This window comes from Rissa tridactyla, chromosome 3 (genome assembly GCF_028500815.1).
Source record: "Rissa tridactyla isolate bRisTri1 chromosome 3, bRisTri1.patW.cur.20221130, whole genome shotgun sequence".
NCBI lineage: Eukaryota > Metazoa > Chordata > Aves > Charadriiformes > Laridae > Rissa > Rissa tridactyla.
In genome coordinates this window covers 33,309,292-33,334,038 of record NC_071468.1, presented here as the reverse complement: position 1 = coordinate 33,334,038, position 24,747 = coordinate 33,309,292, and the positions used below count along the sequence as shown (strand labels likewise).

The 24,747-nt window shown below is 38.5% G+C and overlaps 1 protein-coding gene across 1 annotated transcript in view; it reads right to left on the bottom strand.

Annotated features, from left to right (window-relative positions):
- Positions 1–24,747, bottom strand: part of KIF6 (kinesin family member 6) — a 171,792-nt gene that overhangs the window by 10,743 nt on the left and 136,302 nt on the right. The window contains exons 16-19 of the mRNA XM_054195458.1: positions 20,219–20,269; positions 5,028–5,112; positions 3,968–4,105; positions 2,275–2,367 (exon numbers count right to left, since the gene is read on the bottom strand). Of these exons, the coding sequence (XP_054051433.1) occupies positions 2,275–2,367; positions 3,968–4,105; positions 5,028–5,112; positions 20,219–20,269 (367 nt within the window). The remainder of the gene's footprint in view (positions 1–2,274; positions 2,368–3,967; positions 4,106–5,027; positions 5,113–20,218; positions 20,270–24,747) is intronic.

Here is a 24,747-nt window from a genome sequence, read left to right as displayed (position 1 = left end):
AGGAGCAATTGTATCTTGGACTTATCCTACACAATCATGGGAACTGGTAAGTAAAGTTCCTGTGTCAACTGGGGTCAAAGAAATCCCTGGGAAATAAATATTCTACTGTTTTATACTCTTAAAGCCTGTGAAATTGGAAACTTTTACTCTAAAATGTTATTGCCTCAAGTAGGGGGAAAAGTAAATTTTCACGCACAGTAAGATGTTAAGCCTGCAGCTCCCGCCTCACAAAAAGCAGAAATAGTGTTTCTACTTCCATATATATCACACTGGAAATGTACCTGTGTAAAATATGCTTAAACAGCCTAACACAAAATAAGGTCAACTTTCTGGAACTATGAGGAGGAAAGAGTAGTTAACTTCAAAAGATCATTGCAAGAAAATTGACAGAGATGGGAAAACAAAACTATATTCATCTTGACTCCCTCTACAATTTAGGTTTAAGAAGATGAATGTTCTGTGTCTGTGATATGTATGCAAGGATCATCCAGTCAATCTCAGTCAACATGTCCACAGAGAAACTGTTCATTAGACTCTTAGAACCGTTCATCATTCTCTTAGACACAGAGAAACTGTTCATTATAAAGAACGTGATATTTTGCAAGAGACCGTGTGGAGCAGCACGGGACTCTGAAGTAAGCATGGCAGCTGAAAGCAACGAGGCACCTTCCCCTGTTCTATTCAAAATCCTAGAACACTTTTCTGAGACCTGTCCTCCAGCAATAAACACAAACGGTAAAGGCATTTGAAAGAAAAGTTTAAAAGAAAATTATAAAGAAAACAGTTATGCAATTTTGCTTCTGAGCTAGGGTGGGGAAAGGAGAAATTACCACTCCTGGATGCCAGTCTCCCGTTGCACTGGAAAGTGCCTGGGCATTATCATATGTTCTTTTTAATTCTAGCTTAGACTGCAAAAGATATCACTCTCCTGAGCAATGCATGAGCACACCAACTGAAAGTTGTTTTTCCCAAGACCAATAGGGCAGAGAGGTTGTGCAAGAAGTCCTTAGTTCAAAGTTTAAGAGTGACAGTCATGGATTGCTTGAGCTAATTTGGCTGACTTTGTGCTAAGCTAGCCCAAAAATGCTCTCACATTCTGTTCCATCGGCTTTTCTGTGGGACAAGTAACCTTCAGCCTAAAACCAGAAATGAAACAACTCAAATTAGGCCTTAAACCTGCCAGCCATTTGCAAAGCAAATAGTGCCTAAGTCTTGAGAGAACACAGAATAAGAATTGAAGCAGAGAAGACTAGAGTCAGTTTTCATCAGTTTGGGACATCTGAAAATGCCTTCTTAGACAACTTTAGAGGACTATGAAATTCATTCTCTGTACTGACTATTGAGCATTTACTATAGATACACCAAAGTTTACAATAAAAATCAGAATCTATTTGATGGTTTTAAGAAAATCCAGTATTCCTTATTTAATGGTATGTAGGATATATATGTTTGCTGCAAAGCAAGAAACATCATTTATGCAGAGTATTGTTATAAAATTGTAGGTAAAGCCACTCATCAGAGAAATAGTAACTGTATAATGAGAAGGAGGGGGAGAGAGAGAGAGAAAAAGAGAGCAAGAGAGAGGTGGAGAGGAAGAGGGAAGGAGAGAGAACACCTCCATTTATTGTCAACGAATATGGAAATCTGCACGTTCAGGTATGTTTTCCTGCATTCTACTTTGCTTGAAGGCTATGAAAGATCTATTACTACAAATCTAAATTAGGGGTTTTGAAATCAGAAGTGACTGATGATGAAACAACCAAGATGACTACATTTTTCTGCTGTAGAGGATGCACCAGTGTTTTACAATATCAAATGCAATATCATTGTGGAATAATATGCTGCATAAACGTAGCACCAGGATATTCTTCAACAGCAAGTCTATCTAGGCTGTATATTAAATCATCTTTTAATCTTTTTTTTTGGTTTGCAGCCCCCTGAATACACTCCAAAGGAGATATAGTCTCCTCATATAGGAAAACTGACTGATAATAGGCTTGCTTTTCTTAGATATCTTTCATGAGATCCCTAGTTGAGAGGTTTCCAGGGTCCCAAGACCACCAAGTCGAAAGAAATGAGTTACAATAAGCTACCTTCAATATGATTGCAAAATAATCGAATGATAAAAATTCCTTTTCTACACAGTCATTTCTCTTGCAACTACAAATGCAATGTTTGAGTGGGATATTCGCAAAAGCATTCTCGTGAACTGCACTTCTACTAGAACTGCATTTTCTTAGAAGGAAGGAAGGAAGAAAAAAAATACCAATTTACCTGTTAGTTGATAGATGTTGCGAGGATTTGATAAACTGGGGATAAACAGTTGCGGTATTTGGTGAGCTAATCATCTCTGGCTTTTCCTGCTGGGTTTAGATTGAAAAACAAAATTATGTAGGATTATGTTGACCTACAGGTCTCAGCAATACCAAGGTAGGCAATGACTCATTCAGAAAACACCGAGTCTGAATCACACAGTATTTTTTTCACTTGGACAAACACTTCTGAACAAAGGGAAAAGTGTTTAGGATTGGTTCAAGTATTTTTAAGCTCAAGTTACAGGTTTTTAATATGTAACAGCATGTGCTTGCCGATTTGAGTTTCTTAGGGAGCTCAGATGTATAGATAGGTCAAGATCCAAGAAATCAATCCCGATTTCCAGTTTTCTAATCTTCTACTGATGAATCATGAGAGACTGAATCCTGGACCTCTCCTGTTAAGTGATAGAGGAAAATGTGCTCCAGTGGATTCAAGAATATTACTTGCAGTGCTTTGAAAAGCCTAAATATTTATACAGGAGAGTGATTAAAACATTATCCTCTTTGCCACTAATATGGTTAGGGATTTTAACCTGAAAAGTATTTTGCAATGATAACTTGAAGTTAAGCTAGTTAGTTAGGTGGCACATTATGGATAACTAAGTTCCTCGTGTTAAGTTCCGTATTTACTTTAGGCTGTTTTCTTAAAAATGTAGTTTAAATTTTTACTCATGAGAATTAAACAAAATACTGGCTAAACACTTCTTTGTTTATAACAACATTTCCCCAAGGAGTAAATCTTCTGTTCCAGTTAATAATAAATGATATGGGATGGACTGCACTCAGCACTCTTTTTCATTCGGCTGATGTGCATTTCATGGCAGTGCTTTGCTGTGGGATGCCATGTCACTACTTGGAAGACATTTAAAAAATGTCAGCAGGGGAGCATAAGAAAGCTATGTTGCTGTTTCAGTTGATTCCCCTCCACGTTCTCTTGTACTGCCTCCTGTGTTAGTGAAACTGTATAGCTTTCAGACTGACTGTGTTACAAACTTCTAATACACTATTTAAAATGACATTTCTTTAGTTTGTTTTTACACAAGTCGTTAAATTACAGCACTCTGTTTCTGCTGGGTTCTTAAACAGGCAATGATGGCAGTGGTGGGCCTCAGCTGGAGAGTGAGGGGACACAGGTTCTGTGCTGAGAGCTGCTGACCCGCTGGGAGCTCAGGAAAGCTGAGAGGTTACTGGAGTCTTCGCAAACAAAGGAAGCTAAAAAACAATTATGTTTCCTGGGATTTGTCCATATTACAGCTATGACTGCCATCCTGTAATACTCACGTCATAAACCTGATGAAATCATAGTTTTGCTAGCAGTAAAAAAGATTATTTTTTCCAGTCTCCTCTATTTGTTTTATTTTTCATCAGAGTTTTCAGCATTTTGGGACCATTATTGGCTTTCAGTCAAGTTGTTTAGGGGAATGTCAAAACAGAAAATAGAGCAAAAAGCAAGGGTTTTGCTTCATTTGTGCTTCATATCAGCATAATTCACATTAGCTTTGTCTGATCTACATTGGCATAAACACAGGTGAATCAGGCTCAAAATCCCACCCTTCACAGTCCTTTCTATCTAGTCAGTTAACTACTTCTTTAAGAAATGATTGAAGATGTTACTTTTACACAAAGATGGAAGAAACACAAAGTTATTTCATACCTGTAGATTTTTTGCCTCTTCAGACCACCAGACTTCGAAGTCTTTTTGGAGCTTCATCTTGACTTTTTCCATAAGAAGCTGCAGGTGCTCAATCTCTACCTTCAGCCCTTTCAGGTGATTGAACATTGTTTTATAACTAATATGAGAAGAAGAAGGTGTATTACAGATCTTCCGACACGTATCTGAACAAAGCTTTATCCTACCTAGAACAGTTAACAGATTTAAACTAGAAAAGACTATGTAATAATCAGAGATGCAGGGGACACAGACAGCGTGGTGGTAGGAAGAGACATCTCATATTTTATAAGAGCTTCACTCAAGCAGGATCACTATTGATTAACAATTAAAATACAGGTTCAATCAAATATTCAATAATCAATTATTTCTTTTGATTTCTCAGGATGTTACCATTAATAAACAATTGGTTGACAGAGCCTGGATTCAGATAAGAGCTGAGACTGATTCCCCTTTCAGATGGAAGCTTCATTAATGAGGCCTCCTGGCTAACATATAGTTGGAGATTTACCATCACAGATTGCACATAACATAAAGGCTAGTAAATTACTTAGAATTGATATCCTTGCATCTATTTTCTTCTATCCTCCTGGCTACGGCAACATTAGAGCAAGGATTGGTTAACCAACGCGTATTCTGCGTATTATTTACACTTAGTCAATGCTGCATAGCCCAAAGGTTTTCCTTATGTCAAGGAAGCCAGGATATTTCTGAATCAACCAAAAAGGTTCACAATACATTTGGATTCAAACAACAAGTTTCTAACACTAATCCTTAGGGAGGACATTAAGATATTTTTATTTATTTATAGCCATCGGCCCAAGCATAAATTTTCCCCGCTTGTGTACTGTGGCGTCTTACAGACAAACCAAGAGCATACACACAAATTTAAAAACTATTAGGGAACGACAAAGCTGACATTTTGAAAATGTCAGAGAAAACCCTGAGGGTAGCTGTGCGTGCAGAATTGTAACTAACTGGAATATACTGTCAGTATAATTTATCTTCTGAGGGATGGCAGAAGTTTGAGGTACAATTAATACCTTTTTTTTTCTTCTTCCATTTGCTTTCGAAGTTTCTCTTCTACTGGATCAAGCGTATTTAGCTCTTCAGAAGGACTGGAAACAGCTATAGGAGAAATGATCAGATGTAAGCAATGACCATATGATATCAAAAGAAGCAACTTCTAATTAGAATAAAACCTATTTTTTAAGAGGTAGGTAACGAAATGGGGACCATTAACCATTTCTCTCTTCTGGAAATGTTTCTTTAAATTCCTTATTTAGGCCTTACTTAGTGTAAGAGACACTCGATAACTAGTGATTTGAATTAAGTTGCTTTTCATTTTTTTTTTCCCAGTAAAGACTGGAATATTCATTTTAGATATGAATAAAAGGGACTTTACCAGTCCATTTTAAAAGTTTGTCTTTGTCATAAAACCCTACCAAATGCATTCAGCCTGACAGTTTTGGCTACAAAGACAAGACTAGAACAGCAATGTTGTGCCTGGAAATAGAGCACCAGAAAGGACAGTAAAAGACACATCCTGAAGGAGAAATTAACTTTGATAAGCAATAAATTCAGACAATTAGTATAAATAAGGAAAATGTCCTGAAACTATGTGAGAAATTTTTCAAGGTAAAGGAGAACTGAGGAAATACCTTAAAAGTAGCCTAAGTTAACCTAAGAAAGCAGCTTAGGAATTCCCTACCCTATAACAGAGCTAGTTAGCATGCAATACACAATATGCTTATTCTGACAAATGGCAAAACAGTCTTTCTATCATGGGTTATATGTTCAGCAGTGAAAGGAAATGTAAAGTTACCTGCTAGTGTTACAACAGTTTCTGTTTCTAGGATGAATGAGAACAGCTTAAGGTTCCCAAGAAAACATGTTTAACCTTTTTAACTGAAGAAAAATGAAAGAAACAAAAGATTTGCTGTACAATACATGCAAGTTTCCATTCCAACTATTATTTCTGCCAAGAAAATAAATTCTATGTCAACCTGTCATGAGGCCTGAGGAGTGCACCCTCTCTTCAAGGAGAGGAATTCTGTCTGGAACAAGAGGGCAGTAATGACCCCTCTCCGCTTGTCAACGGGCCAGCTGAAACCATTAATCTTTTGTTGTAGCACCCTGTAGCTTAATACAGATGCAACTGAAAAGCTTTTGGCGTACTTAATACAGTTAATGTTAATACAGACAGCCAAGGTGGATAAAGCCAATGCACAATTCTCATATCATACATCGAAAGGCTTTGCTGGATGAGCAGATCACAAAAGAAGGATAGGGTGAAGACATTTGTTGTGGAGAGGGTACCCTCAATAGATTAAAAAATAAACTGCTAGGAATGTTAAAGTGAATGCGCAAGCCAGGAGGTGCAAACATCATGGCAGAGGAGACGCTACAACAGTGGCATTATACAAGAAGTTATACACAATGGATAATAAGAGGGCCATCATAATCATGACAGAACCATTAAGGAAAGCAGTAAACCTTGCAATGATTACAGGGGATCAGGATTTTCTGATTTGTCAGATTTCATCCTCAGGAGAAGGCATAATGTGGGAAAGCGCAGGGAGCTTGTGGGGAGACACTTACTGCAGAGCTCCTGAGGCTTCACACTTGTGGCCTTCATGAATACACAGCATCAAGGCTTGAGAGAAATGTGCTCTTGTGGAACAAACTGAAGCAATTTAGGGAGTTACTGCCTCCCAAGTGAGCCGTGCTCACAGACCACGTGAGCATCCTTAGTATGTTTCCATGGAAAGCCAGCCAGACTTAGCTTGAGCTGTTTTCAGCAGTGGTTAAAGGGGATTCTCCTGAGCACACTGAAGTACATTTGGCCTATTTACACAACCTGTTACGGTGTCTGCGTTCAGGAGGTAGTGGCTCTAGCCCCTTACAATGAAGGGAAATAATACAGAGTGGAAGACAGTAACATCTTAAAATGCTAATGCTGTTTCTGAAGTGAAGAACATGAAAACATCACCGAATCCTGCTAGTCATTACAGAGCAATGCAAGGCCATAATATTGCAGCTTTCCTTCCCTGATTTATTTGGACATCTAGTACTTGGAAAAATATTTTTGCACTAGCTCTGAAAGGGCAGCCAAACTTAGGCAGAATTTTGTCACATATACAAAACCACCAAGAAAAATGCTTTTCTGCTGCTTATTACATGCTGTAGAAGGGATCATTTGGTTGCAAGTTATCTTCAGAAATAATAATAAAGCCTTTTATATGAGATGAGAACCTCTTATCTCACAAAGGCCCCAGCATCCTCGACACTGAATAGAGCTATGCCCTTTATCTCTTGCAATATGCTAGTGATGAAAGCAAGAAACACAGCTGTGGGCAAGGTGAGCAGCACAAAGTTTTGTGTATGTACAGAATGGAAAGAGATGAGTACACTGCAAGATGATGGGGCCCCAGCAGCAAAAATAGCATTGGATATTTCATCAAGTAAATGGCTAAAACTTAAGACATCCATCACTGTGTTCCAGTCGCAAAAGCAGAAGAGATCTGATCACAGTGTCAGGTGAAGTCCAGTGGTTAGTCAAGTCCAGGATGTGCGTACTTGGGCACTGCTTTGTGATTCTCTGATGTCTTTTCCCATGCTGTTGCAGTCTCCATTTCAGCTTTTTGTCATGCCTGCTCATTGCAACAATGTGCTTGTGAACTGAATAGCATTCTGCTCTGAAGACTAGACCTTTATGAATCTGCCTACTGTAATATATACAGACAAACACATGGCTCTCTCCTGATGTTCCAAGCAAAAGAGATCTATGGTCTGGTGGGGTGTATTTCAACCCTTTTGTTTGCTGCTGCTTCTGCCTTCTCCTCACTCCCTGCTACTTCTTTTCTCCCCTTCCCCCTTTACCTCTCCTAAATCCCTGCAGTGGCTTCTTTCTGCCCCTGGGCCCCTGCTGCTGCTGCCTCACAGCCCTCTCCTCCCACCAGCTCAGGCAATTTCAGCTACAGCTGAAGCTAGGAAGCTAAGGCAGAGCCTACTGGCTCATTGGATCTCGTGTGTAATGTTAGCATTCTTCAGTACGCAGGTTCAGTTATTTTAAAATAACATGAGAGGGCCAACTGAGTGGATAGACAGTAAAACAAAGAAAGCATAATATTTAATCACAAATTTAAGATAGACACCCAAGAAGAAATACTATCTTTATGCTACAGGTTTTTATTCCCCTAAAGAGTTTCTTTTTATTATGGTATGTCAGGTATATCTGCCTGCCCATGCAGAAACAGAAAATGTTTATTAAAACATCAAATCATTTTATCTGTGTATTAACTGCATATATACGAAGTATATGTAAATGATGAAAAACTGAAAATTCACAAGACCCAACTTTTGCCCATATACATTAAAAAATTTGCAATATGTTAAAAACTGCAGATGTGCTACTGCTGAAATGTTAACTATCAGATATAATTTCTGCAACTGCCCAGAAGAACACAAACTGGTATCTGCTTTGTTCACTCAGGGTTGACTTTTAATTCATTGATTGACAGTTTGTCATATGAAACTTGATTGTACAGTTCAGCTCTATGCTTTTAGTGCATCAACTGAGATGAGCCATTCAGCTGACTGCAATATCACGTGCACTTTTAGTGCCCCAGTGACCTCTCCTAGGAAACAAATGCAGTTGCTGCAATTTGATCCTGGACAATGCAGACCCAGGTTTCAGGGATGCAGGGGAGGTACGACGTGCATGTTTAGGAAAACATTGCCTCTGTGTATGTTAGGGGTTTCTGTTGGCATAACTCCATCCAATTCTGTACAGCAGAGCTATTTTAGCAGAAGTCAGCAATGTGCTCATAAAGAGTATTACTTCCTTTACATTAGCGTAACTGCACATACAGCTGAGTGGCAAAACTTATGAATTCCATGTTGTGAAGTCTTTTGTTAAGAGTACTGAGTCACACGAAGTAAAGAAGAAATTTTGACAGTGCCACATTGAGTAGTGGAATAGCTAACAACTTTTATATTTATCTTCAGGCTAACTGTTTTCATTTCATCTTCAGATACAACTCAATTGGTGGAGGGAGGCACAGGATACAATTGATACCAGCTGCCTGCTTAGAGAGGAAGGTGAGCTCTGCATAAGTTAACACTCGGTTCATATCATGAAGGTTTGTGGGTTATGGTTTGGTTTTTTTTTCGTAAAGAAGACCGTAAGAGGCATTTTAAGATATAATGATTTTATTCTAATGAAAGGGCAAATTTTGGAGCACAGGACGTAGTAAATTTTACAAGACATTCCACATCACCAAATCACACAGTACCAGCAAGAAAAGATAGCACCTGCTAAGCGGATCACTATTTCAAAGCAATATGGCAAGCATGGATGAAAAACAGTATTTCTAGCATGAGATACCAAGTGTTATCACGATAGTTTACTGCAAGCTGGCAACAACTTGAAATACCATGGCAGATTCTTGTCTACAGTCAGAAAATTTTGCAAGAAACTCTCAGTGACCCTGAACTTTATACTCTCTGGGGTGCTCATATATTTCTCGACCTGAGTGTATCCTAGAAGTCAAACTCCTAGGGATTTATTGTCTTGTGCCTCAAATAACATTGTGCCCTGCCCTCCAGCTGTACTTTTGCAGTCAAAGATTTTCATTTTTTCACTGGATAGTCTTGTGTTTATCTGCTTAAATTTATAGTTACTTGAAGTAACCATATTTAGAATTGACTTCAGTATCCAGTTCATATTTTTACTGCTTTATTTATCAGCTTTGCAGCTTTTGGCAAACTCGGGCTTCAGTGCTTTCAAACTGGAGCGTATGCTGTCATTTGGGTTTTTTAAAAAGAACTACCCATCCATTGTTATTCAGGATCAGCTTACAAGTAATATTCCCCTTCTTTCTTATTCCTCCCCTGGGCCATGTCACCCTGTTTGTCACCAGGCACCATGTGTGTACCTTATACAATAGCAAAGATGGGTATGCACAATGAAACTCAGGAGAAGATGAAAATACCCTAATGTCTGGAAGAGTATATTATGGGTTTTAGCGCAATTTACTCCTTACCCTAATGCAATAGGTTTTTGAAAATTTCGCCCATTGAAACAAACTGTCCTATTTTCATCACTTTACAAATTTGTGCATGTGTGGGGTATTAAGGGCATGTGTAGTTTGTTGATTTTTAGTAAAAGGGTCCATTGGTATGCTGCTTTTCTTTGTGTCATTGTATTGTTTATTGTTTTACTGGCTTAATATTGGCTCAAACTAACTGACTTCCAATGCACACCTGGAAAGTGGAGCTATTTTTTCCAGTCTCTGTGAGATGTTTTGGCTAACTACAGACTCACACTTCAATTCCTTCAAGTTTCTTCTTTGAAACTAGTCATCTGTATATTTGCTCCTGAAAATACATGGCATATGAAACAGAAGGCGTTGCCTTCATGTCAGCTGCACAAAAGCCATAAAAGTTTCTGAAACCATTGTGGCTAGAAGTTCTCTGTTGGTTTCCAAATATACAAGTACAATAGACTGGAAAAAAAAAAAGGCAGCTTCAAGTTTAATATATTCTGTACACGCTGGTTGATCTAGTGGACTAGTAATATAGCTGGGTCTTAGTCAGGAAACCCCTACCAACTCAGATTCTTGCCTATGTTTAATAAATGCATTTTACCATTTGATTACATGAGATTATTGTTGCATTGTTTATCTTGTTCATAATATTAGATAAAACCACACCTGATATTTGAATGATCTTTCTCTGCCTCCCAAGAAGGGGCGTGGTTTGTCATCCATACATTTTGAGGCTTTGTTAGCATTCATTTCTACAACATCCAAGAGCTTTCATGGAAAAAAAAGTCTCTTTGATAAGTTTTTTCATGCTCTTCTTGAATGAAAAGGATGAAAAACACTTCTGAAGTTGGTTGCTTATCATGAAACTCAGACATTAGGAATACGCTGCCACCAGTGTGCAGACTGCAGTTGCAATAAGACCATAACATTTGTAAAGCAATGCCTGGTCAAGATTAAGAACTTGCCTGAGAACAATATAGCGTAACTTTACTGGCAATAAGAAATATCTAAGGGTGCTAAAGGTGCAGTCACACTGAGTGTCACACAGCATAGGAGAGATGCTGAAGCTTAGTGCAACGACATTTCTTACTGGGGATTGTCAGATAAGCAGATGTACAGTTCGCAGTTCTAAGTACCAGCCTTACTGTGCCTGAGCAATATACACAGGCATGCACAGTAAATCCTGTGCTTGCAGGTCACATTTAGGAATGCAGTGCACACAGCAACTGTGGGATGAATTCAATAAGTCTAATGTTTTCTAAAACTAAGGGGTGTTTTACCTGCATTCTGTGTGGAGCTCTGGCTGTGGTTGTCAGTACAAACACTCTCAACAATGCACAAAAACATTTATTTTGGACTGTACACTGAATTTATATCAATGCCATTTGAAAGAATACTAAGGAAAAATAAGTATACATGTTTTATACTTAACTGCTGCTGTTTCAGCTGTGTATAGGTCATGCAACTGGTGTGTCACTTCAAGTTAGACAATAAATCAGGTTTTGACCTTGATTCAAGAAGTGAATACTAACCAAAAAAATGTATATGGGCGTATCAGCCTGAACAATTTTGTTCTTTCTGCTGCAAGGTATTAGTAAAAGACCTTTCATCTGCAAAAGAGAAGTAGAGGAGATGGAAAACAGAAAGGAAAATTACACCGTTGTTGGTGAAATCAATATATTATGAGCATAGGGTTGCACCATACAGTGTTTAGCTTAATCCTTGCCCCAGATAAGACAAAAAGGTGTTGGGCCTGAAGCACCTCTATCACAGATCTGATTTTTTTTTCTGTGCAAATAGCAGGGAATATGTGCTAAGACCTCACATCAGTAAAGTGTACAATAAAGACCAAAGCACCACAGAAGTTTTGTTTCCACTCTCCTACCTGGCTACTCCATTAACCCTCTAAAATTGTTTCCTGAAAGCTATTCTAAATGTTGGTATGATGTACGAGTTTTCCAGGAAATTTCTGAAGCCACAACCATGGGATTTCATGTCAGCAGGGAAGTTATTCTTTAAGAAGATTCATTTTGATGTTGTTCAGTGTTCTGGCACATGTGCTAGATCAGGGCCATCCATATACAACCTGGGCAGCTATGGGGACCAGATTATGGTTTTGGGACCCTCTGTCCCTGCTGGCCACACTCATAGCCCACATTGAGTGCCACACTTTTGCTGGTCCTCCCATGTACGTACCTGTTGGCTGCAGCTGCAGAACAGCTAGGCTGCCCGTGGTGGGCTACCAGCTCAAGAAGGTGCAAGAAGAATACAGGTATTTAGGCATTTCTCATAACTCAGCTCTTTCTTATGACCTATGAAGGAAAGGACATCGAGCTCGATGTTCTGGTAGCTGCTGGCTGAATTACACTCTACTGTATACTGATAAGAGACAATCACGACATACCCAGAAACAATTACAACTTATCCACAAGATTCTTATCTAGAGAAGTATATCCATCCTCTGTACATTTGTGGGATATTATTACTAACTACTTGTTCCAAGTCATTATTTTCTTTGATCTTAAACATGCCAACATTTCTGAGCAAAGGAGTTGTGAATTAATTCTTTTAGCCATTAGCTCCATTTTTTGTTTACAGTTCCTTAGATTACAGAACTTTTGTTTGTTACAAAGAACCCTCACACAGGAAACCTTGATTGATAGAGAACTAGTCAAGCTGCCCAACACGCTCACTGGACATAGCCAAGAAGAAAGAAGTTTTGAGCATCTTAAACTGTAAGTTACTTTTGGTTATCCTACCAGCTTTTTAGAGCCAATAAAGAGAGGCTAGTCTGAGATACACTGAAGCTAAAGCAAACAAGCTTAGGCCTAGAATCAGTGGACTGTGTGCATAAAACCAAATTTATGTTCTGCTCACTCCACCTCAACTCCTGTCTTAGAATTACAGGATCATTCTGGTTGGAAGGGACCTTGGAAGGCTGCATGGTCCAACCTACAGCTCAAAGTTGAGTGAAAACTGAATCAGATTAGGTTCTCCAGACATGTCGCAAAAATCTCCAAGGACAGAGATCCTTCAGACTTCTCTGAGGACCTCTTTTAATGTGTTACTATTCTCATAGCAACTTTTTCCTAATATCTTAATCTTAGTAGACCAAATCAGAGAATTGAAAGCTTCATCTCCAGATTCTGTCTTGCTTACTTAATAGTCGGCAGGAGTCTCTAAATAATAATGCAATTCCCACTGAAATTTTCAGTATTTCAGAACAAATACTTATTGCAAGGGAGCTTACAGAGACTGCAAGCTGTTCCTACAACAGTGAAATGCTGAAGTCAATGTCAATAAAACTGAGAACTGGATAGCTGTGCTACAAGTTCATGACTTCTAATAAAAATATCACTTGATCCAAAGATGTGTCTGCTCTTTTTTGAGATCTGATAAGCTGAAGTTGAGTGGATCGCAGGGGAAATTGAATAGGAACCTATCAGTAATCTCAGAATTTTCTCTGACAGTTCAGGAGAGCATTTTTGCAAAGATCTCCAATGAAGATGCAATATTCTCTTTCTTCAAGACACAATGTAAGGGAAAACTCATGGCTGCCTCTAGAATTGCACCTATTAAAACCTGCCAAAAAGAGTAACAGAAAGAACACAGCAACAAATAAAACTACAAAACACCCTGGAATGACTGAAGAGAAGCTTATAGAAAGAAAAGTCTGCGTGGGCTTGAGGCCTGAATGGCCAGGTTTAAGAAATGTCTTCTTATTAGAATATACTCCTACAGTTTTAAGCTTCATTCCTACTTAATACTGGGAAAACCCCAAAATATATTACCTAAGAAACATCAAGTACTGCCACCAGGGAATCACTGCTGCTTGTCTAGCTGCTGCTTCAAATCCGTGGTTCTTTTCCCTGATAGTAATCATCTTTACAGAAGAACTTGGTACACACAGAAATACAAAAGCTCTTCAAGAGCTCAGAGTTTTAGCCTTATATTCTGCTGACTTAAAGCACAAAATAGCATGTGAAACCAAGTCTGTTAGGGTGTGTAACTTCACAGTTACCACAGGCTAAAGCCTACGCTTTTTTCCTCCAAGACAAATTTGGAGTAACTACAATGACTTAAATACAGTGCAGTAACAAGAAGCTACACAGATCCTCTAATCTACATACAATATCCTATATAACTACTTATATATGTCTTCAAAATTAATTGTCCATCACTATTTCAAGCATTTGCTTAAAAACTGATTTGGTAAATATTTCTAAAAGCACTTCATAGGTTACAGTAAATGCACAAAGCAAATTAAAAAGTAACTTTATCTTTGTCAGAGTATAACTCTTGTCTTAAAAAAAGGCAGAGGTACTTGTTTCTGAATTTTCAGCCAGTTTTGCTATTGATATCTTTGTCTTAGCAATAGTGAAAATCGTCATCCTTTTTAACAAGAACAATCTTACCAGATCTCTGTCAAGCTCAGAATTCCAAAAATAAACCTTAAACCTTAACCATTTCTGATTTTTTTCCTTTGAAATAGAAAGACTGAAGAAATGAAACCCATCACTAAAAAGAGTGGCCTTGATGCCACTAGAGGTCACCCTAGGAATAAAATCAGTGCCCTGCATGCACAAGAACAGCGAGCGAACTTTTACAAAAACACCGCTGTTGCTTGAGATTTCAAGCATAAATATATAGAACGTAACACACAGAAACATTGTGCATATAAAAATTGTGAATTTCTAAGAGAAATCTTTCCCTTACTCTGAGGGCATTGCAAACTGACTACACTGCTCTTTTCATTTTTTTTTTTTTTTTTTAAGCTAAAAGTACACATTTGACAGACTGGAAATACATGAACCCACACACATGGTATTAGAGGAAGCATCTTTGGATGGCTAGCATCACTAGGGACATGTTGCTTTATCTCTTGTAAAAAAAATAAATCTTAAAATTCTGGACTTCAAACAGATTATTTCTCTGAAGTGCTTTATTTAGCCCATACATAAGATATCTATCATATTTCAGCACCCGGAATGATGGTCTTAAAACAGGCCATCTATTATTCTCCATGGACTGCGTTGGATTTGTGTGGGAAAACACAGGCTGCCACTTTCCTCAGCTTCTGTCATTTTGTGATTGAAAACACTTGTGTCTCTTCATTTCATGGCATTAGTACAGATCAAGACTCTCCTGCTTCATATGAACAAAGTTAAAAGGCATCTCAGTTACAAGATGTAAGGCAGTGAAAGAAACTGAGCTCATTTTATTTAAATATGGATTTATTTAAATAAGAGATCAACTCTGATGCAAACCAGCAGTTTGGAAGTGCTATGTGCTTTCCATTCACACAGTTCACAGCAGATGAGTTCAAGACAGTTATTAATTATTAGCCTAATCAATGTTATATATGTTATATATATGTAGGATGCTGCGATGGTTGCAGAGAAAACTATCATATGCTGCCTAAACATACCTTGTATCCTCAACAGATAAAAAACATAGTGGCCCAGCCTTTCTAGTGGCATGGGCTATACTGGAAGTGTTCAAGGTCAGGTTGGACGGGGCTTTCAGCAACATGATCTAGTGAAAGATGTCCCTGCCCATGGCAGGGGGGTTGGACTAAATGATCTGTAAATGTCCCTTCCAACCCAAACCATTCTCTGATTGTATGATAGCTCACTCTGGACAAGTGAGAGCAGCAGTGCCCAATTCTATCTCTCCAGATACGCAGAAATGTATCAGACAACATATTTGCATTCCATCAGGTATAGGATATACAGTAGGGGCAGCTTCTCAGAGCACCACAAGATAGTGCATTGGAGGAATAGTTTCTTTGAAATTCTTTCCTAACACTGGCTGGATTATTCCTGCAGTAGTACCCCGATGCATTATACAGCGCTGTCTGTCCCTGCTTTATTCTGGTACTGATCATGCTGTTCTTTCACTTCTAATCAAGGAAAGGTGAGGAAGCAGAATGAAACACACTATAGAGGTACACATAGCATGGTAGGAACAAGGGCATAAACTGATACTAATATCTTTAGACCAGGTATGTAACTTTAAAAATGTAGGAAAAGATGTAGGCAAAGCTATAGAGAGAACACAGATAAAGAGAAAGCTCCCTATTTTTGCTTAAAACAAATGTGTATTACAAATCCAAATATAAAAATAACAGATGCTAAAATCCTTGCTCTCAGACATTTGCCACTCCAAATCAAATGCTGGTATGCATTTTCGGGGATTCAAATATATCCGTTATTTTTGACTCACCTAGTCATTTCATTTTTCATGAGGAATGGGCTTTTTCAAAGGAAGTTTGCTCAAAAAATAACTTGGGAACAGTTCTTTGAATAACAGCAGAAATACAAAATCTTATTTCTAAAAGCCAAGTTACGAAACCTGAGAAAACAAGTTATTTTTTTAATAAAATGTTGATAAAACTAGGCCTTAATGGTGAAATCCTTACAAAGGATGCAGATTCATTAAAAAGACCCATATTTTCCGTCTTTACCCATGTTAGATTGTACAAATTTTTTTTGTTTTCAAATAGCTCTACAGATACAATGGAGTTGGACAGAAAGAAAGAGATTAATTTGGTCCCAACAAATCTCCCCAGAAGCAGAAATGTTTTGCCATCTCTTTATGTTTTCAGGAGAATCCCAAAAGAACTGATAGGTTGCTACTAGCCCAGATTTCGAAAATTACATAAAAAGAGAAGGGAGGCTCATGGAGAACAAGAATAAGAAAAAAATTTGAAATGGAAAGCTTCAAAACTGCATTTCAACTGAACTGATAAAGTAACTGCAATTATCGATAATGATGGGCATGCTGTGCTGAAGATGCTGCATCACTGTCCGCAGACTCTACCATTCATGTGAATTTAGAAGACACATTTCATACTGCACATAATGAATGACCCTTCTGTGTATGAAGCTTTGTGAGGATCTGCTTGAAGCTGACTGAACAGCGTGGGGGACATGAAGATTTACTAAACTTTTCTGCTGATAGGGGCAGTTCAGCCCGGAGTATGTTCAAGAGCTAACCCAACAGAGGCCTCTACTTGAGATGCAGTTGAATAGACAAACTGTGCTAGTCTCAGTTCAGTTTCTTCTGTTATGGAAAGTTATTGTACAAAATATGCTTTTGCTAGCATGGCTGCCTGTGCGTAGAAGTATATTCCCATTACAATATGTCATAGGATTTCCTGTGTCATCAGGCAAGTCCAACTTAGGATTCAGTCTTCAGCCAGTGCTGGTGAATATTATTACATTAGCCTAATTGTCTCTTTGTAATCACGTTCTATCAATGCAAAACTGGAATAAGATAATGAAGAATCAGGTCCTGCATTTTACTGAATGCTAGATTAAAGCATCTTAAGATAATGCTTCATTGGAATCACATAAAATATGTTTTTCTTCTACAACATTGTAAGCCCCAGGGAGGGCTTTTGTTACCACCCTTTTCTTCCATCTTTTCCACCCAGAAGCATGCTGGTGACCCAATGTTTTTGCTCTGTCAGTACTTCAATAGTGTGCACACTATTTCATTTTAAATACTGCCTAAAAATGCAGTTAAGCATGTCTTTCTGAAAGCTCTTACTGAATAAATGAAGTTATTTGCATAATAATGTAATCTTACAATTAATAAAGATGGAAGTCACACTGAGAGTGAATCCTTGCAATTTTACACAAAGTATTCAGTGTTTCTGGTTGCGTACTGAAACACTGAAAAACATGGAGCACTCCCCTGCCTCCAATGAAACCTCCCATCTATTTGTGTCCTTTGTTAACTTCCAGCATATGGCGTTTTAAAAGAGATAGCTAAGAACAATGGGCTAAGTAGTGGAGTTTTCCTTCAATAAGAAATCCACATCTTAAGCATAGCCAGGAGGGAAACAGATCTACACTGTTTAAAATCCAACTAGAATAGTTTCTTAAAGAGTTTTAACCATAAAATGCTTTAAGTTAGGGGAAAAAAAAAAAAGGCAGCTGGAAGATGTTAACTTGGTTTCTAATTGAAACAATGGTGTGTTTTATTTCATGTTGGGATTTCAAGAGACTCTTAATTAGACTTTTTACCATGTAGTTTTCATTTAAAAATATCTTGATGACATTCTGGTCATCAAGAAGATCCTGAGAGACTTGACACCTGTTACTCCTTGGAAGAACATTCATCCAAAAAGGCAGGCAGGCAAATAATACTCCCCAACTCATAGAATAAATATTAAGTCAAAATATCCAGAGTATTTAAAGGAATAATGAAGAGGGGGAAAAAAAGTCTGGAAAATACTTTGTGCGGTCCAGACTTAGTGATGATAAGCAGATAGCAATGATCAACACAAAAGCCAAAAACACATGGCTTGCCTGCTATGTTGTGGAATACTAATAGGATATTTACAATGTGAATGTATAGCTGGTAAAGTCACTACTATGTCATTTCCTAAGGACATGAAAAAATCATGCTTACCTGTTTTATGAAAAGCAGCTTAGATAGTTATTGAAAACAGCATTTGCAACACAATTTGCTATATAGTAAAAAATCAGTATACAAGACCAGATGTTATCATGCAGATTGAAACACATAGTCAGAATACATCGATTCATTTTTTGAAACACTGAATAAGGAATTCTCATAAACAACATTGATGTGAGTCATCTTGATGTAACTTCTTAAAGTGGCATAAAATCAGTAAATAGACAGTATTAAAACATGGAGTGAATTAAAGAAAGAATTCATGTGATACTGAAGATATCACCTTTAGATTTAACTTCAGATATACTAGAATGGAATGAATAGAATAGAATAGGACAGAACAGAACAGAACAATTCAGTTGGATGGGAGCTACAAAGATCATCCAGTCCAACTGCCTGACCACTTCTGGGCTGACCAAGTTAAAGCATGTTATTAAGGGCATTGCCCAAATGCTTCTTAAATGGCATCGACCACCTCTCTAGGAAGCCTGTTCCAATGTTTGACAACCTTCTTGGTAAAGAAATGTTTCCTAATATTAAGTCTCAGCCTCCCCTGATTTTGGCAGCTTTGAATCATTCCTGTGCATTCTGTCCCTGGACACCAGGGAGAAGAGATCAGCATCTCCTTCACTTCCCCGTCTCATACTGATCAAAATAAACCGAGTTTAACTCCTGGGCTTTACTGACGTGGACAGCATTAATTTTCAGTACTGATTTTTAGACAAAAATAAAAAAGGATAAAGGTATCAAATGATAACATCTTCAACAGAGCTTGAGATGCATAGCTAAATTAGAAAGAGAAAGTAGAATCTCTTTTGCTAGTCTGCAGTAACTTATTTTCCCAACTTTTGGGAGAAAAAGAAAGCCCCCAAATTTTTCTGTCTCTTATTAAGAGACAAATATTGTTCACTGTGTTATGTATACATAGAAATAAAACCATCAACTGCAATCTGGTCTGAGTTAGCTCCATCTTTTATATGAAGAAGGTCCATCCCAAAAACATTTTGGGATTCTTTTGTGGATCTGAGGGGGGATTAAAGTGTTACTGCCCCAGCAGTTTTCTGTCACATTTTAGCTGAAGTTTAATGTCCCCAAAGTGGAATTCTCATATGAATACTCCTGGGCTGTTTCAGTACAAAGTCAGTGGAGTCAGCTTAAAGCATCTTAAAGCAAATTTGGATGACTTTACACTTATTTGAAAAACTTACATAGACACTTTTAGCTTCACAGCTGTGTCAACAGAAACTGCAAGAAATAACTTCTCAACTTCTATAACTAGATGCGAAAGAAATGACCTGTCTATGCCTTCAGTCCCTCTTGGAACGAGGAAAACTAAAAAGGTTGTTAGACAGATAGTGGCAACATGACTAGAAGCTCAGTCTCAGGACAAATCAATGTTTGTTAATGGGAATTCAAATTAGAGTCATCGGAGAGAAAAAAAAAAACCAACCTAAAAATGAGGAGAGCTTAGATGTCTCTGTTCTTGTTTTGGTCACCCTGAAAAGAAAGCAAGCCAATACCAAACCCCCTAACCTATAAGACCTTTGCATTATTTTTCTCACCACCCATTAAATCCGATGCCTTTGGAGCTAAATCGCTGGCAAAGTTCACAGAGACCATGTTCTTTATGGTATGCATCAATATTGTGGCAAAAGCTGTCATAGAAAATACAACCTGCCCCACAAGCAGATCCAGCCCTGGGAGAGAGCTTGTTGCCCCTGTTGTATCCTATTATATCTGAAATGTTTTACTCTTACCTAAAGCTGCCCTCTGAATGTGCCTCTGGGTTATTTCTCCTTTCAGATGGTCTGTAAAAGACACAAAATGCAAATAGTTAGAATTCAAAATGTCAAAAATCAATGAAGTCATTGCTTATTTCCCACCATTTGAAAACCCCTGTGCTGGTGGCCAGTTTAAGGGGATTTTTTGTGATCCACAGGACAAGTAGCTTTCTGAGCGCTCTCCTTCTTGCTACTGCAAGTAAACAAGTAGGCACAATTTGGGTCTACATGCCCTCAGGTTTAACTGAAAATGAACTTATTTACTGTCAAGAACTTTCACAGGATAATGATCTCCTGCTGCTAGATACAAAAGAAGTCCACGTGAGGCTAGAAGACATACAGAATTCCAAGTATTTGTTCAAACAGACTAAAAGGCACTAGCAGTGGAAATGAGATACTAGGTCATCCAGTCCACCCCTCTACCAGTGAAGAATCGGTTCCCTATAGTCCATTTTTTCCTGTTCGTCCAGTTTAGTTTTAAATATTCCATGTGCTAGAGCTTCTGCAAGTTCTGCTACTCAATAGAACTTGCTGTGTAGATGTCACTGGTCTTCAATCAAAATTTTTCTTTAATTTCATTATCTCATTATTCCTAGTTAGGCTCTCATGCTCCATATAATTCACCTTTACCCTTCTTCTATTAATTTTCTCCTTGATCTATGACACTGTTCCAGTTCACCCGTTATTTCAAACAATAATTAGATTACCACATGGGAAGCCATTATTCATAGATATTAATGGAACCAATAAGGGAAAAACATAACCCTAAATGTGCAATTTCAGCAGTATATGTGTTCTGAGGGAGGATGGGGTTATGTCTTTCAAGTCTTCAAATTAAAACAATTTCTAAGCATAAACTTGTCCATAGTCTTTACTAAGCTATACATCTGGACGCCAGGGAAAGAAAAAAAAAAATCTATGCTGGGATTCACTTTTTTTTCCCAGACCTATGATTATGTTAGCTTGCATTCTGAATTAAAAATATCCTTTTGCTTACAAGCAAAAACTTCTACAGTAAGCTAATCAGAGCAAATTAAGTCATTAAAAGCTGACAAATGCTTAACTGGAAAATGTGAAAAACCATTTAAATTCACAGATCATGAGAATTACGCTATTCTGTAAGCACGAAAGAACCATGAAAAATTAAACTTCTTTGGGAATTATGTGAATAATTTTAAACTATTTAGTAGCCTAAACCAGCCAAAACCCAGCCCAAACCATGGTACATTGTAGAATAGTTATTGTATGCAATACGTTGCAGTATAACAGCCAAGTTATGTTGTTTTCAATGTTTTTAGAAAACAAACTGAAACAAAAACCCCTACCCACTCCTTGTCCATAAAAGAAACATTGCAGATTCCTATTTTTCTGCAGAGGAAGGTTTATTCTTTTCAATTATTTCTACTTAAACTAATGAATTCTTCTGTTCTTAAAGTTATCTCTAAAATTAAGAAAAGCCTTCAGCTACTAAGGAGCAGCCTAACTGAAAGAACTAACATCGCTTACCTCAGCTATACCAAATAAATCCTCCACATCAGCTATCCTAACACTTAACCAAAAAACCCATTCAAATAAGTAAAGCTCCTGATTTCTGTAACTGCAAACAAAAATCCCTTGATTAATAATTTTTACCAATAAAGGCCCAGTTAAATAATAAACACTCATGCTATTTGTGCTTTGAAAGCTTTATATAGCAACTCAAGTTGATGTCAATACTCAGTGAAATGTGATTAAATGTACCAGTTTTTTCCTTAAATTGCTTTTTGCTATTCTGGATATTTATATCCTTTATTCTATTGTACTGTATGGCACAGGGTGGTGTTACTCATTCAATATTGAGCCATGAAACAGTTATGAAACAATTTGTTGTCATCTTGAGATTCAGCTCAGTGGATTACCATTAATTTAGGTGCCTCAGAAAGCCATCTATTCATGTATCTTCATGTGGGGGCTCAGAAACTCACTTAAGCACTGTGTTTTGCAGAAGGCAATGCCACTGTCATTTGAAAAAATGGTTCTAGTAGTGAGAATATGCTGTTCATCAAAAACCAACTGAAAATAAAGGTGACATACGAGTTCTCTATCCTGTCAATACATGTTTCTAGTAGCATGCATTTGGTTTGCGAGGCAAGGTTTTGGTAGCAGGGGGGCTACAGGAGTGGCTTCTGTGAGAAGCTGCTAGAAGCTTCCCCTACGTCAGACAGAGCCAATGCCAGCTGGTTCCAAGATGGGCCTGCCACTGGCCAAGGCCGAGCCCATCGTTAACGGTGGTAGCACCTCCATTAAATAACATATTTAAGAAGGTGAACAACAGCAGTGTGGGGAGAGCAGTGAGAATATGTGAGAGAAACAACTCTGCAGACACCAAGGTCAGTGAGGAAGGAGGGGGAAGAGGTGCTCCAGGCACCGGAGCAGAGATACCCTGGCAGCCCCTGGTGAAGACTATGGTGAGGCAGGCTGTCCCCCTGCAGCCCATGGAGGTTAACGGCGGAGCAGATACCCATCTGCAGTCCATGGAGGACCCCACACCAGAGCAGGTGGATGCCCAAAGGAGTCTGTGACCCTGTGGGAAGCCCATGCTGAAGCAGGCTCCTGGCAGGACCTGTGGACCCATGGAGAGAGGAGCCCATGCTGGAGCAGGTTTGCTGGCAGGACTTGTGACCCTGTGGGGACCCACGTTGAACAGCATTTTCTTCCTGAAGGACTGCACCCCGTGGAAGGGACCCACACTGGAGCAGCTTGTGAAGAACTGCAGTCCATGGGAAGGATTCAAGTTGGAGAAGTTCATGGAGAACTGTCTCCTGTTGATGGGACTCCATGCTGGAGCTGCAGAAGCGTGTGAAGAGACCTCCCCCTGAGGACGGAGGAGCGGCAGAGACAACGTGTGATGAACTGATTGCAACCCCCATTCCCTGTCCCCCTGAGCAGCTTCTGGAGAGGAGGTAGAGAAAGTTGAGCCCAGGAAGAAGGGAGAGTTAGGAGGAAGGTGTTTTAAGATTTGGATTATATTTCTCATTACCCTACTCTGACTTCCAATTGGCAATAAATTAAATCAATTTCCCCGAGTTGAGTCTGTTTTGCCCATGATGGTAATTGCTGAGTGTTCTGTCTGTCCTTGTCTCGACCCATAAGCCTTTTGTATATATTTTCTCATCACTGTCCAGCTGAGGAGGGAATGATAGAGTGGCTTTGGTGGGCACCTGGCATCCAGCCAGGGTCAACCCACCACATAGCGTTATTTCTCTTTCTTTAACCTTGCTAGAAACAGATCAGCAGCAATCAAAATGTTTTGCATAAATTTCTATCAAGTAGCAACAAGGTCAACAGAAAAACAGAAGCCAAACAAGTCAATGAAAGTAAGATCGAATAGATAGATAACAGCTTGCAGTCAATACAAATATGTGGAAACGGAAGAATATGGGAACTAGTTTTTACATGATTATAGCCAAGAGGCTTGACTTCCAATTACCTAGAATTTACTCTCAGTACAGCTGGGACAGGGAGCACAGTGGCTGCAGAAGCCCTACTTTTATTGCAAGCTTTGTTAGGCCAGCCAGCAGTGTGGAACTGTCCCAAATGCTCCTCCTTCCCTTCACTCTAGCCTTTGTACACTTCTGCTCCATCCATGACATGGACCATGATAGTGTAAGAAATCTCATCTTTCTTCTACTTGGCAGATTTATGAAAGAATTAAAAGTTTGAACCATACCACTTGTAATCAGAGGGGAAGCAAAGAAAACTCCTTCTGCTAGAAAAAAAATAATCCAGTCTTACCATTCTTATAGCAAAAGACTTTTTCTTTTATGCATAGAAATAGAAAGGTGAAATTTACCCAATTCATATAGTCCAACCTGCCTTTTCAGGGCACCAAAAACTGAACTTAATTTCGCAGAACACTTTCTGAGGATAAATTGTAATCATATTACGGGAAAAGTAGCCCAAACAGGAATTCTGGTTCAGAGGACATGATGGTATCATGAGGCACCTGACTACAATTCCATACCAAGACTTAGCCAGATGTGATTGAATCTTTCAATTTGTTTTAATCCAATTTAAAATTTGACCGTTTATTTAGATTTCCTCTGGAAAAAAGCCTGTTTTTCATGTAGAAACTCTTAATTTTGACAAAACCTTAACATTTTCTGTACATGTTTTTGATTAAACTAATCTTGCTCTGTTTTCACTACAAATACTTGTGGGGGAGAATGAATGTTTCTGACCTGATCTACTCTTTTTGCCTCTGAGAGCACCATCAACCCAATGCAAGGCTTGAAGTTGATAAGTGACAGAAGTAGGGGATGATTCTCGTACTGTTGCCTGCACAAACCTTCCCATATAAACAAATGGAAGATTTCAGTCTTTAGTACTGCCAGTTCTACAACCTTCATAAACACAAATATTTACTCGAAGAAATATGAAGAATCACATTGCTGTAAAAAACCCCCATGCCTTCTGATTCCAACAGTGTAAAGTCGTAGACAAGGTAGTGCTTAAATGTGGTTTGC